This window comes from Athene noctua, chromosome 1 (assembly GCF_965140245.1).
Source record: "Athene noctua chromosome 1, bAthNoc1.hap1.1, whole genome shotgun sequence".
Lineage (NCBI taxonomy): Eukaryota > Metazoa > Chordata > Aves > Strigiformes > Strigidae > Athene > Athene noctua.
Genome location: NC_134037.1, coordinates 66124481 through 66139742, shown reverse-complemented (window position 1 = coordinate 66139742; position 15262 = coordinate 66124481). Strand labels below are relative to the sequence as shown.

General features: G+C 36.7%; 1 protein-coding gene across 2 annotated transcripts in view; it reads right to left on the bottom strand.

The window, feature by feature from the left end:
- The window catches only part of PEX7 (peroxisomal biogenesis factor 7), a 49464-nt gene that overhangs the window by 28475 nt on the left and 5727 nt on the right, over positions 1 to 15262 (bottom strand). The window contains exons 4-7 of one of the 2 annotated variants that reach the window (XM_074896405.1): positions 13039 to 13116; positions 12632 to 12740; positions 1780 to 1886; positions 1107 to 1220 (exon numbers count right to left, since the gene is read on the bottom strand). In XM_074896405.1, coding sequence (XP_074752506.1) covers positions 1107 to 1220; positions 1780 to 1886; positions 12632 to 12740; positions 13039 to 13116 — 408 coding nt within the window. The remainder of the gene's footprint in view (positions 1 to 1106; positions 1221 to 1779; positions 1887 to 12631; positions 12741 to 13038; positions 13117 to 15262) is intronic. The other variant, XM_074896406.1, reaches the window with a different exon arrangement.

The window sequence follows — 15262 nt, the reverse complement described above, 5'->3', positions numbered from 1 at the left end:
AAGAATATGACAGTCTTTTGATTGATACTGTATTGATTAATCTGTTTTAATGAATGTCAAATTGGAGTGGCAAAATTATCTTATTTAAAAAACTAGGAAAACCAAACTTGAACACCAGTGCTATATGTTCTTCTGCTATGAAGAACATTTCACGGGGCCAGATTAAAGCATGGCCTTGCAGGAACTGATTTAGAAGAAAAAAATACTGGACAGCCACCACCAGTGGGCATAGCAGGCAAGGGTAGCTGGGATAAGGAAGAGCAGGAGCTTCTCGGGGTGTCTGGTCACAAACCGGATTTGTGATATGGAACCACTCCCTGAGTCACACCCTTTTCTGACAAATTACAACCTAAGCACAGTAACTTTTAAAGTTGTTAGAAATACATCAAAAATTCCAAGGGCATGTGAAGCAAAACACTGATGTGGGATTTTTTTTTTCTGCCAGTTCAGATTGCCTAGAAAATATTAATAAACCTCCCTGCTCTCCTGAAAGGCTTTAAAAGGATCTGGTATTATCTGACTAATATAAAAAAATAATAAGCACTAATATGAAAAAAAATGTCATTGTGAACCTAGAACAAATTCCTATGGGTGGGTGATCTAGTAGTATACAGATCCAGTATAGTCATTTGTAGCCTTTCATGCATAAAGTTTCAAAATCTCTTGGAACATATTAATGTTTCCTTTGTATACACAATACATATTAATCATGAGTTCTATACGTTTGCTTATGGGAATATTGATTCTTTGTATGGAAAGAAAAAGGCACAGCATCATTTAAAAAACAAGGTAAAGTATTTTCTCTCTCTCGAATTTCCCATATAACTCAGCTGAAGTAAATCTCCCAACCCTCTCTCAAGCTCTCAAACACTCACAGAAATATACAGACTTTGAAGATGTCATTTACTTTGAAATCCCAGCAATCTGCTAAACATCAAAATGTTATACAGTGCTAAACTGAAGGTTTCCAAGAACAGTCACTGTAGCATCTAGAATCTTCAACACTTGTTGTTTTTTTCCTAGTTAATAGATAATATATTACTCCTGTCCAGAAAAATTTCTCTAACAACTTAACGATGATCAATGGGGAATAAAATACAACTTACTTTTACTCTTCTGATAGCATAGGTATGACCAAGCAAGATGAACACTGGTTGCCGGATGTTCCGCAAATCCCAGCCTTTCAAGCTACAGTCAACTGCACCAGTTACCAGCAAGTTCTGATGTTTTGATAAAACACAGATATATGAGGACAATTTCATTATTCAAATACAGTGATGCGTATGTTCACAGAATCACAGAATCGCCTAGGTTGAAAAAGCCCTTGAAGATCATCCAGTCCAACCATTAACCTAACACTGACAGTTCCCAACTACACCATATCCCTCAGTGCTATGTCAACCCGACGCTTAAACACCTCCAGGGATGGGGACTCCACCACCTCCCTTTTGTTGGCTACAAAAGTTAGATAAATCAAACAATACAGATGAATAAATGACATCTCCAGTGTGTAAATTAAAGAGAACAGAGAAATACAAATCATTTTTCCACTGTGGACTATTCTGTCCACTATACAAAAGAATAAGCAAAACCCCTGATCTGCTTGGGCCGTCTATCTGTCAGAACAATGCTCTTCTGAAGATGCAGTAGTGAATGAGAGCAACAAAGCAACTAGACATATCTTTATAAAGAGAAGATGCATTAATGTTGCAGCAAAAAACCCCACTATTTAATGAGAGTGGTTCAATTAGAAAAACAGTTGGATCAACAGGTTTATACCTGATCATATTTGCACCAGTCACAGCTCAAGATCTCAGCGTGGTGGGCCGGTATCACAAGTTTGACTGCTGGGGCTTTCACATCCCAAATTCTTAAAGTCTGGTCACCTGAAACAGATAAATTGATTCAGCACTGTTGAATCAGTTATGCAATACAGTTAATTCACTAGTACTTAGTAGACAACTGTTTCTTAGCTGTATGAAATACAAACTATTATATGAGGATACTCATGCCAAATAAAGCAAGCACATTATAGACACAGAGATGAGACTGATGCACAAAAGGAATCAGAACTTACTACTGTTCCTTCACTAGAAAAAATTCCCAAGCAACTTCATTTTATTACTAACACTCATTATTTTTTAAACTCTGATTTGATTAAAAGGAGATGAGGTAAAATACTTAAATAACATTTAATTAAAGTAGGGTCTTAAAGTCCATTAAAAATGGACTTAGAAGAACAGAATCATGAACAAAACTTTCTCTGCAAGCCAGCTGAGAAAAAGTACCTAGATAAATTATTCTGATACACTGAAAAGTGAACAGTACTTAAAAAGGAACTTATCTTCAGATTCTTTCAATGAAAGGAAAATTTAAGACACATTACCTGTACTCATCATGTGCAAAACCTGCAGTTACTCTCATTTATTGAAATATTGGAAGATAAAGTCATTCTGCTGTATTTTAAACATATTAAAGGCAATGTCTGCTTTAACGCCGGAGCACATACATATACCTGCACATGTGCACACACACACCTGCAGAGGTCTTCAGATAGCAATGAAGTGAATCCAGCTTAAGAGCTGCGAATTACCTAAGCCTCTCGCTTTACCTCCAGCCCCAAATTGTCTTCTACCCCTAAAGCTCTTTGGCATTTGTGTATACCATTCTTACAAATTGAGTTCCTAATGGCTTACAAAGACACAGAAAACTGCATCAGTTGACAAGACAACCATGTTTTTCAATTTTTCTAATCGTAGTTCTCTTATTAACACAGAATATTTAGCTTTGTATCCACAAAAATTTATCCTCAAGCTCATTTGTATACGGAGAGAGAAAATTAATTAAAATCTATGATTATGTCTGTGTTCGTTCCAAGAGACAAATGAAATCACTAGAAGCTGTATGCAAACACCCATGATTTCTACAGAAAGCATGTATCCATACTACCTAAATTTAAAAATCCACTGTCTTACCTTGCTACTGAAGAAATTACTAATGTTTCTTCACCAGAAACACTTCTGTAAATCCTCAAACTGGCTACAATCAATAATTATTATTTTTATGCTCTTTAGATACAAGTATTTTGATGATTTTAGCGCCCAGTCGGTCACTGGTCTTAAAAATATACAGCTGGGCACACAAAATCATAGGTCTTTACAAGAAACTGGCCACAGTTCAAACAAAACCATCCCTAGAGCCACAACAAAAATATTCCTAATGAACAAACTAACAGGCTCTATAGACCTCGCAAAGACATAAAACAACCAGAAAGTCTGAATACAGAAATGAAACTAGGGAGAGCTTGGGTCCACTACATGACACAAGACTGGCCTTATGACTGTGGTACTACATAGACCATGGGAAACTTTGCTCTGATGGTGGGTTGGCTTCTCCTCAGACTCTATCATTGTGAGAGATACTGTACTCTTGTTGGATAAAATCCTTACCTGTAAGGTGGGAACAACACGAGTGTTTTTTGCTCCCTTCACCCATTTTAGTACTGCCAAAAGCAAGATTGCTGCTCAGTATATATATATAGCACTCCTGACAATGACACCCTGCAGTCAGCTGAAGCCCCAAACATCACTACAGTGCTTATAAAAACAGGGCAACATATGGAGAGGAAGAAACATGACCAGCAGGGTCTTGGCAAAAAAAGGTAGAATGCCCATCCACCCACCATTAGTCTTACTAATCTGCTTGCCTGCAGAGGACAAATTTCAGTTTGAGTCTTAAGTCTTTCAGAGATATTATAATGGACTTCTTAAAAAGCTTTTATTTTAATTTCATCAGATAACATAGATCTGAAGGGGAAACATATTTCACTACAGACAGGATCATTTTCCCAAGCAAATAAATATATAAATACAGGTGAACTAGAATGAACTGCTACAGAGATGGTCCACAGCAGCATTATGAGGGCCAAAAACATTTGGAAAAGTAAGTTACTCAGCCAGTAACGATTTTGACACTAAATATACAATTGCCCCAATTATTTCTTTTCTAATAGAAAATGCTGATGCACAAGAAAAAGAGTAAAGAGTTCTTTTACTTTTTTTTTTTTTTTTTTTTTTTTTAAATTTCTTTGAAAATGTTAGACTTAGCTGTTATTAATTCTGGCTGGCACTATTTGTGAAATGTTTTTAATGGAATCAGATAACATGCTAGTGAAGCTTTCTGTGAATAGAACAGACTGAATTACAGCCAAAGTCAAATCCAATTTTTCCATTTAAGTGGAAGAATCAGATTAATTTAAAAAAAAAAAAAAAAAAAAAAGCTGATAAACAGTGTAATCCAGACACTTTACCCACTTTAACAAACTTTTTAACCTCAAACATCTTTCCATGACCTTACAATATACATTTTTTTCACTTTTCAACAAAAATTGTTAAAAATTTTGGAATTTCCACATATTCATGTTTCCTTCAAATCTGCATTACAAAGGATGCATTTCTTCCGTATGGTAAAGCAGAAGTAGAATAATAATAATAGAAAATAGAAGTAAAGCACACCTAGTACAATTACATTGACTAACAGCCACTTTCAGTTGGCATCCAAAAGTAAGCAACCAGAAAAATGGCCAACATTTCCCCCCCAAAATATCTCTATTTTTGTAAGAAGCAATTTCTCTATGGCAACAGATTCTTGCTGGTCTGTTAGATAATTATGATTCCAGATTTGTTTGTATATTGTACTTGCTTTCTTTCATTTTAATGAATATTTGTGAAATCTTGGCCGAATCAATAGAACTACACAATATATACTCATCTATTCAAAATTTTTGAAAGAGATGCTAATCTACAAGTACATCATGCCGGTACATGGAATAAAGACTACTAATGTGAATGACAATGTATGATACTGAAAAGATAAAATTGTATCTAAGACTTAAATTTCGTGTAGGTTTTATACTGTTTTTTTTACACACAGATGTATTTTACACAAATCCATAAATCATAATCTCCTTAATACTGTGACAACAATCAGCTAAGCAATCATTGCCAGACAGTGCAGAAGTACAACTAGGCATAACTAGCTAGGTATTTGGGATATTAATAAAAATTCAATAAACCTTAAACAATATCTGAAGGCAAAAAGGATTCTAACCAGGACAAATACAATGTTTTTCGAGAACCAAAGTACTGTTCGATGAAAGTTTCACCTAAAAAACTGAATGTTTTTTTTTTTTAAGTTCTAAAGCAAGAAATCTGATCTTTTGACACTGTTCTCTCATAAAGAGAAAATAACACCAAATAATACACCTTAATTTACTGTAGAAAAATAATTCAGTATAGAAGCCATGAATATTGGCATACATGGTGCAACATCATAGAATAATAGAATGGTTTAGGTTGGAAGGGACCTTAAAGATCATCTAGTTCCACCCCCCTGCCATGGCCAGGGACACCTTCCACTAGACCAGGCTGCTCAAAGCCCCGAACAACCTGGCCTGGAACACTTTCAGGTAGGGGGCAGCCACAGCTTCTCTGGAAAACCTGTTCCAGTGTCTCACCACCCTCACAGTGAAGAACTTCTTCCTTACATCTGATCTAAACCTACCCTCTTTCAGTTTAAAGCCATCACCCCTTGTCCTATCACTACATGCCCTTGTAAAAAGTCAAAGAAACCTTGACTAAAGTACTTCTGCAGTGCCATTGTATCACTACAAGATTACTTGCTTATTTGTATGTATTTTTTAAACACTAAACCAGCTTAAATTATTTAGCCAGAATCAAACAGAAAATCTGCAGAATAACAAACAGAACCCAAATCTCATGACTCTCAAAACCAATCATTTTAGGCACGTTAAAAAGATCATGCTGCCCATTTCTATCATAGTTGTCCTGGTTTTGGCTGGGATAGTAGTAGTTGGTATAGTATTGCACTTTGGATTTAGGATGAGAATAATGTTGAAAACACAATGATGTTTTCATCACTGCTGAGCAGTGCTTACCCAGAGTCAAGGCTTTTGCTGCTTCTCACACCACCACACCAGCGAGTGGGCTGAAAGTGCACAAGAAGCTGGGAGGGGACACAGCTGGGACAGCTGATCCCAGCTGACCAAAGAGATATTCCATACCATATGACATCATGCTCAGCATATAAAGCTGAGGAAAGGAGAAGGAAGGGGGGGACTTTTGGAGTGACACATTTGTCTTCCCAAGTAACTGTTAAGTGTGATGTAGCCCTGCTTTCCTGGGGATGGCTGAGCACCTGCCTCTTGGTGGCGAGTGGGGACTGAATACCTTGTTTTGCTTTGCTTGCATGCGTGGCTTTTGCTTTCCTTATTAAACTGTCTTTATCTCAACCCGCAAGTTTTCTTCCTTCTGATTCTCTCCTCCATCCCACTGAGGAGAGGGAGTGAGCAAGTGGCTGTGTGGGGCTTAGCTATCGGCTGGGGTTAAACCATGACAATAGAATAAGCAAACCTAGAACAGGATTAATAAAGCTTATGAGATTCCACACAGAGACAGAAATAGAGTGACACAAATAGCAGCTTTATTTAAATCATCCAGCAGGACTCTACTGAATGCACAAAATCTATTTCCAGTTAGCACAACCTAGATATCAAGTAAACATTACTACCAGTGGAAATGTACTTTCCAACTGGTAATTTTTCAGTCTGATGCAAAATGCTGTAAAGCTAAAAATCAAAAGAGCTTTACATTATTTCAAAGAAGACCTCAACAGTCTTTTTCTGAAAAGAGTAAATTGAATAAAAGAAAATAAAAATCAGTGAAAACTTTTATTTCAATGTTTTCCAAGATGATAAATCTTGGGACAAAATTGTTATTTCAAAGTTGAGCTGATTTCTGACTTACCATTAAACCATTTTTTAGCAAATGGCAATACTGGATAGATACCTAACTCTAACCCAAATGACTCAAAACATATTAATTCACTGTAAAAACCTGTTACAGCTTTTTTTCTTCTCAACACTAAACCATTATTTTACAATATGAGATTCTTATATAAAATATTATAACCCAAAAGTGCTTTATAGTCTAGCATGTGCTGCATACAATACTTTACTATGGTTAGCATGTACTATAAATTGAGGGCCAAGCTAATTTCCTGAGAAATATTTCAGCTTGCACATTAGAGGTTGATTTAGTTAGCTTACTGAGCACAAGACTCAGATGAATTCAATACTGTGATGGTATGTTTTGATGCAATAGACCGCAAATGAAAACACCCACCTTGCTCCAGTACATAGATGTAACACAACAAAGTAAACAAATTATATTTGAATAGCTTCTAGCATAAACAGCAGTTTAGCTAAACTGCAACGAACACAGTAACTCCATAATCAGTTTGCTCTCTAGGTGTACAAGGTTCCATGCAGTAAACTGAAGCCTCTTATTCTTTTATCCTTCAAGGACTTGGATTTCAAAAATGACCAAGTTTTGCAAAGCCCTGAACCTTGTTTATGATGGCATTTCTTCTACCACATTCAACAAGGAAAAAACCAGGAAAGAATTCACAAGAAGCAATGAATGGGCCCACACTACACACAAATTAATGGAATATAAACTTCTAGTAAAGTATTTTGGAACTCGTGACAAACTTCTGTCATAGCAGAAGACTATTTCCTTCAGTTTTTTAGGAACCTGAACAAACACGAATATAGTTGGAATTACTTGACTGCAAGCTCCACTCCCCAACAGCTCCTTGCTTTGCCCTGTGCTACTTCTGAAGCAGGAATGTAAGCTCAAGCTTCAGAAAGCTGAAGTCAAAAACCTTACAACCTCAAATTTGGTGCAAAAATTTACACATGGAGAACACCTCTTTATTGAGGAGCTGCACTCAAGGCTATTCCTTTCCAACTAGTTCAGTGACCATCCTCTTAGCAGATGTACACCTTCCCCAGCTCTTTATTTCATGCAAAAGTATTTGTTCATTTTTAGTTTTCTTTCACAATTTGGATCCCAAACACAGAAAGGTGTGCCAAGACTTCATGCCAGCCTGATTTATGAAACTACAGCTTGATAACACCTTGACTATATGCATTTGTCACTAAGAGACCAGTAGGCAAGAAAGCAAACTTTTTAAAAGGCAACTAACCATGTCAAAGCTGGTAACAAAATAAAATACGAGATAAACAATGCTTTTTAATTTTAACCTTAAAGTCGAGCACTGAATGCAAGGGCTTGCAAAGAGTAGAGGCTGGATTTACAACTTCATTTGTAAACCAGCAAAGCTACAGTTCCTCAACATTTCTGTCAACATAATAAACATTTCTCAGAAAAAAAAAAATCACACCTTGTGATATGAGAAAATTTTTCACCCTGGGCTTTCAGTCTGAAAAATAAATCTTTGAGCAAAGAGTACAATTAATTGATCTAAATACTGATGAATACAGACATTATCTTGCAGATTTAAGAAACACTTCTTTCCCTTACTCATAATTTGTTTAAGATGTTATGAAAAGTACATATCTGCACTGATCGGTAAACTTAAGGAGCACAGTAATGATTTAAAAATGAATGCAGCATTCAAACTGAGGTCCCAGTAGCTAAGATAAAAGCTAGCAGTCATTCTAAATCTGAGCTTTGTCGAACTCAAACATTTATATTTTCATTTGCCAGTGTCATATCTGTACCAAAGAATACTATAGTTATGCAGGTAAGGGTAAAATGTTAGCTACCACTGTTAAATTTAAAGGGCAATAAAACCAGTAGATACTATAAAGGGTGCTTTCTTTATAATCCACAAGACCGAGCAAGGCCTACTGCTCTGCAGTTACAGAGAATCATTTAGTAGAACTGATTTACATTTGACAATATACTAATGTGTGCATCTGGCACTTTCTTTATGTGCTCCTCACCAACTTGCTCTCTGAGTAAAAAAAAATAAAACACACAAAAAAACCCTTCTGGGCAAATGACACAATGACTCATTAAACCCTTTTAGCCATGAAGATGCTGTTAAACATTTATGTCACTTCTTTAGTGACATTTTCCACATCACTGTTTTCTCAGTGTGAAGCAGACATTTACCAGGGCTCTGGTTTGGTGCTGCACGTACACCTGAACATCCAGCTTATCTTATCAGCTCAGAAATTGTTACTGACATAATAACAGCAGTTATTTACATATACAGAATTAACAGTTTATTCTGTTACTATTAACTGCCAATTTCAAACAAAAAAAGATAAGTCATTTACTTGCCTTTTGAGAGTATAAATGATTGTACACAAAGACAACAGCATTGTAAAGTACCTCACACATCCCTGTAAATGTTAAACGGAGGTATATTAGATGCTGAATTAAAGGTAATTTAACGGAAGCATCAGACATATTTATCTTCTGTAATTCAATTTCATTTTATTATCCACTGCAGACAAACTTAGTTTTCCTGTATGTATTCAGATGGGACACTTAATGACGCAAAGTAACCACACTTAGTATCAAATTATTTTTCAACTGCTTTATATTGCAGTCTTTGGTTTCTCATTTTCTTCACTGGTATTCTTTTTCTAGTCTCATAATAGTTTGAGAAAAAGTTATGTTCCAAAAGCAAAGATTTAACCTTATTAGCTTCAGGCAGAAGTTGTCTAGGCACATAAGGGTCCTTCTGAGCAGCTGTTTTACTGTGGGTTGCAGTTGTGTGTTGTTTTCTGCTTTCAGTGTTCATAAACTAATTAGGTAAGTGGAAATTAAAATTCTGTTGGCATCTGTCTGAATTCAAATAAAGGCAGAAAAAGGGCAGTGGTGATGCATGCAAAAGCCTGTTGCTTATTTTCTTTAATTTTTTTTTTAAAAAGTGTATTGCTTTTTTAGTTAAATTGGAAGCATTTCGAGACCAACATCTTTTCCAATCTATGTTTAACAACATATCTAACTTCTTTTACTAACACATGCAAAATTGAAGATGCTGCAACATGAAAGAGTTAATTTCTGGTCTGAAGTGCTAAGCCTTTATACTATTAAGATTAGAGTAAGTATTTGGTTGTGAGCAGGTGTGTGTGAGGTGGGATGAGAGAAAGGGGACAGGAGGGATAAGAGATAAAGAACATACACACACACTACAATCCTAAAGCAGCACAGCCTCCTTCAAAAAGAGGGTGTTTCAAAATCTTTCAGCAATACCTGTCAAAAAGCTGTTGTTAAAAAAAAAGTTAAAAGACATGAAAGGAAGTACAAAAAGTTTCCCCCAGAAACATTTTCAGGTACTAATTTTCAAGACAACATGAAGTTGCAAGAGACCACAAAACCTCAGCTCTACCCTTCCAGCAAGTGTATCAAAGAGGGAACAGCTGTAAATTTGACAAAATACTATCACATGGAGATTGCAGTTTTTCTCCAGCTCCAACTTTAGCTCAATAGAAGATCAGTCATCAGTGAAATTAAGCTTTCTGTCCCATAAGTTTCTGTCATCCTTATAAAGTACATGGATCATCGCAAGTTTCAAATGAGGTCCCACCTGGTGAACAGTTCCACTTGACTTTCATCACGTATCTTGACTGACAGAATAGAATGCCATTATACACTAAACAGTGAAGTAAACTCTCTGAACATAAACTCGCTGATGTGTCCTTCTTACAATAAGGAGATGGAATTTACACCCAAACCTAGAGGGTCATGAGTACTTCTACCACTCACAGACCTGCTGACCGAAGAAAAACTCCCAACGTGTATTTTCCATAGTATTCTAATCAAACCACAGGAAAATTCCAACGTAAACTAAAATCAAAAGCAAACAAAGAAACCTCTTCCACATCGGCATGTCATGATTTCTATACAAGATCTTTGGTTTGAAGTTATTTCATTTAGAAGCACACCAGATATTTTATTTCAGAAACATGAAGACAGGTCACCATCATTTTGAAGACTTCATTTTACCTTACCTAATGATTTTGCACCTAGCATTACTACAAGATTTTTATTTTACACCTGAGTAGTACTTACAGAAGAAAAATATTGTGTCTTCCATGCATGTTGTTTTTCCTATAAAATACTACGGAGTCATCAATCAGTGAAAACTGACTGCAATTAGCTTCAGGCTCCAGCAGTATATGTTAGTCCCTTTCAAGAGTCCAAGTAAAATTCACAAAAGAACAGGAACTCTTCAGTGTTTTAGTCAAAACTTACAACAGCTGCACCCACTGAGTCACTCAAAGAACAGATCAATTCTGTACCCAATTTAAGTACCACCACATACAGCATCTAACAATCAGTGTTTCCCAAAATTGTTCAAGTGGCAATGTATTAGAAGGGAGTTTGGCTTCATAGCTTAGAGAATCAAATCTGAAATAACTAGCTGGATCAGTAAAGCCCTTTTGTTCATCTAGAATGTCAGAAATTTTGTATGAATAAGACTACCATGGAGGGGAGGCTTCTGAGCAGGACTTTTTTAAAGAGATCATAACATCCCCTAGAATTTGCAAAACCCACTAAGCACTGCTTTCTCCACTTACCTTTGACCAAATACTACTCCACTAGTATTTTGTAGTATATAGCTGCATTTCATTAGAACTATTCATATAATTTACAATCCTGTAAGTTTCTGCACATCCTATTAGATAGGTAACTCACTAAGTGCTACCTCAATGAAACTTGAATAAACTGTAAATATCTGTGCTCCAGCATCTGGCTTCCAAGCACTACGTTAAAACAAATACATTTAATTTGTTAGTCATTCTAGTTCAACTCTGCAAGTAGAGTCAAATGGAAATAGCCAGACTGAAAGTTTATGAAAGCCATGTGTGCTTTTTCATCAAACTTCCCATGGCATAGGGAAGTCCAGTATCTATGTATACTCACTGTCTCTCTTTAGCTTCAGTAGCAGGAAAACATATTTATACCTGTTTACCCTCTTGATAAAAGAGCTAATCATTTTCTACTTAATACAGTACAGAAGTCCAACATACTTGAAATCAGAGAAATTTAAGCCACTGGAGTTATTCTACCACTATTTATATTAAGGCAGTGTGTTACTGCCTCTCTATCTCCCAGGCAAACTCCATGGCTCACAGGACCCCTTACCCAGTTAATGAGTAGTTAGGCTCCAGGTCTCACTCCAGAGCTCTCCTTGTGCCTCTGGAACAGGAGCAGTGTTTCGAGAACAGTCACCTCACCATACAGTCTCTTTGCCTCTAGGTACACCCAACCCAATTATGACTGTATCGACCAGCAAGACTCGTATCACTGGCCAAAGCAGAAAAGTAGAACTGATGATTACCTCTCCCAAAGCACAAGGCACAGAGATCTCCAGCAGTAAAAAACAGTTCAATGGGAACTGACTATGTTTCTCACAATGCTAACAGTCTACTTACACTTGAAATAGTTTGAACAAAAATATAAGCCAGAACACAAAATAAAGCATGTAATATTCAGTGGTCAATAGTAAGAGTGAGGTGAATGGAAGAGATCTACACGAAATAAAAGAAAAAACTGCCTCAAAGTCACTGAAGTGACTGTTAGAAAACTGCTGACTCCTGTTTAAATGGCCAAAAGGATGATTTACAAATTGTAACAGAACCTACAAACCCAGCTGCAGCAATAAGTTTATCTTCCCTTCCTCCATCTTTATGTGTGACACACACTACCATCTGCTGGACAAAGTGCTGAACTAATCCAGTAACATACAAGGTTTGTTGTGAGAACCCCTTTACCACCATGTTTACCTGAGGCAGATGCAAAACAACCTGGGATGTGTGGAGACCATATAGTGCTGTAAATAACCCCTTCGTGGCCTTTAAAAGTGCATAATGACTTCCCCACAGCTGGATCCCACTGAATGAAGTAAAAAAAAAAAAACAACTGTTGAGGTACACATTCAATTAGAAAGGAAAAGGTTTCACACATAAAAAAGCTCTATATATACAGAAAGGACTAAATGAACTTCTTTTTACCATGTATCATGTAAAGCATTTGTATAGTTAAACTGATAAGCAACACCTCAATTAAACAGAGTTTCAGCCTCAGTATAAAAATAAAGAGGAAAAGTGAATCAGTGCTGTTTCTTAACACAAAGAATTATCAGATCTGAAACAAATCACATTTTTCAACCTTCAGCAGAAAACCAACATACCAGCTTGGCTGTTTGATCCCATGAACCAGACACCACTAGATGCTCTCCTCTAGTTTGGCTCCAGTCAACACTATATGCCTATAAATGATATAACAGCCTAGTTTAGAAAGAGCATTAGAATACAAGTTTGAGACTCCAGTTAGCCAAAGTGTCATGAAATAGACTCAAGTCTATTATGATACAGTTGCAGACTGTATCATAATCGGCTAAAAAAACCACACCACAAAGCTGCCTACAATGTCATTTACTGGAACAAAGAATAAATTCAACATTTCAGTCTGGCACTAAAGGTAAATATATAGGCTCAGAAAAGTATCCAAAAAAGTACAGATGGACTAAAATGGAGGGGGGAAAAAAAATTGTAACAAAATCCACATAGACCTGCCATTGTCAGAAGTTTCTACCACTGTAAAAAGCCATAATTCAGATTGATTTCTTATCTCTGATCCAATTTTATTCAAATATCTACAGTTTCAAAATGCTAGTAATGCAAATGCCATCTCTCTTCAGAGCAGACTTTGAGGTTTTAGCTGACTTATAATAAATGCTCTTTTCTGTCTAAGTCTTATGAGAAATACATGCCATAAAATACTCCTGATTTTAATCTTTTCCAGGTTCTATGACACTCCTTACCATTCATATCCTCAAAACAAATAAAATTAAAAACTCAATTTCCCTTATAACTAACAATTTCAGCTGTTAAGAAATTGCTTTTCACTGTGTAGTTGAAATCAGCTCCCTCTTGTCTGACAGTTTATTCTAATGTTGTTCCCCACTACAACAGAATACCTTAATTCCATCCTTCACTGCTGATTTTTCAGCTCTGTTGCCTCAGCAAAAACAAAGCTCTAAGGTAGATCTTTACATTTCTTCAAAACTTCAAATCTGAAAGTCAAGAACATGTACAACTTCCATCTTCAAATGCACCGTATCTTTATCTACATTATAGAAGGTGCATCCTATTCTGTCTGGTTTTACCTCACACCAAAATGGCTCAATAAGATGCAGTGGGACATGAAACATTTCAGTGTTAAGGTGGGTAAATATTAGCTGAAGCAGTTCATTTGCTCCACCTCCTAACCCAGTCAGACCTTCCATGACACTTCTCAGAAATATGGCCACTGCCTACCAGTAGTAGGTGGTGCTGCTCTCAACAGTCAGGCCAGTAACCACTGAGGATTTGTGCTCTAGCTGGGACAATCTAGTTCTAGCACAGCACTGGATTTAACCTGCAAGTCAACATACTAGATGCTGTGTTTGTCCTGTATAGATGGAATTGTGCATTAAATGAGATCAACCCTGGTTTTAAGGTGAAAATGTTTGGACCTGTATCACCAAACAAAAAAGCAGAGAAGCTGGATTGGAAAAAAAATTAGTAGAAGCCAGTCTTCTATGGAAAGTGTCCTGTATGAGAAAGGAAAACAAGGTATCATTTAGCTACTTCTGAGCATTTTCCTTCCTAAGAAATATTTAAATCTGTGCAAGATCCAGCTTAAATTAACGGCTTTTCATGTATTTGCTTATTTCCCATAAGTGGAAGGCAACCACTACCCCCAGAAAAAAAAGTGCACTATCTGCAACTTTCCTTTTTTATTTTACAATGTCCTGCCTGCCATATACTGCAAGGCATATTACTCTGGCACCATTCTGTGCTAGCTCCCTTCCTTGAGGGGGTTATAATCCAAATGTACAAAACAGTCAGATAGTACTTGACAAAAATAAATGAAGAGGTAATTCTTCTGTTTTTCCAAACCATGCCTTTAACCTCTTGGCTTTTCTGCCTTTGTCAGCTAACTACCAGTATTACAGCTCATTAAAACACCCTCTCTTTCAACCTGACTCCTCCTAGTAAAATCATACCAAAGGAGACAGACAAGTACCTGCTCATCTTTTAATAATGGAAGACCTCAGAGTTCACTGAAGTGTCTCCTGAGGTCCTCACAAACATTAGCCTCTCCCCTTCACCCTTCAACTCCTAAACTGTTGCTGTTTGGAAATGCCCCTAAATGTATCACTACATAGCGTCCTCTCATACAACAGCCCTACGAAGTCAGCTCAGTTGAATTGTCTGGCACTCGTATTTATGTCCAAAATTTTCCAGAAAAACATATGTCTCTGAGAAATATGCACCTGCGCCACACAGTTCACTAGCCCAATATATTCGGGGTGTATCAGATCTACTGCACAGATAAGGCAAAGTGCACATATGGCTTATAGTTCACTT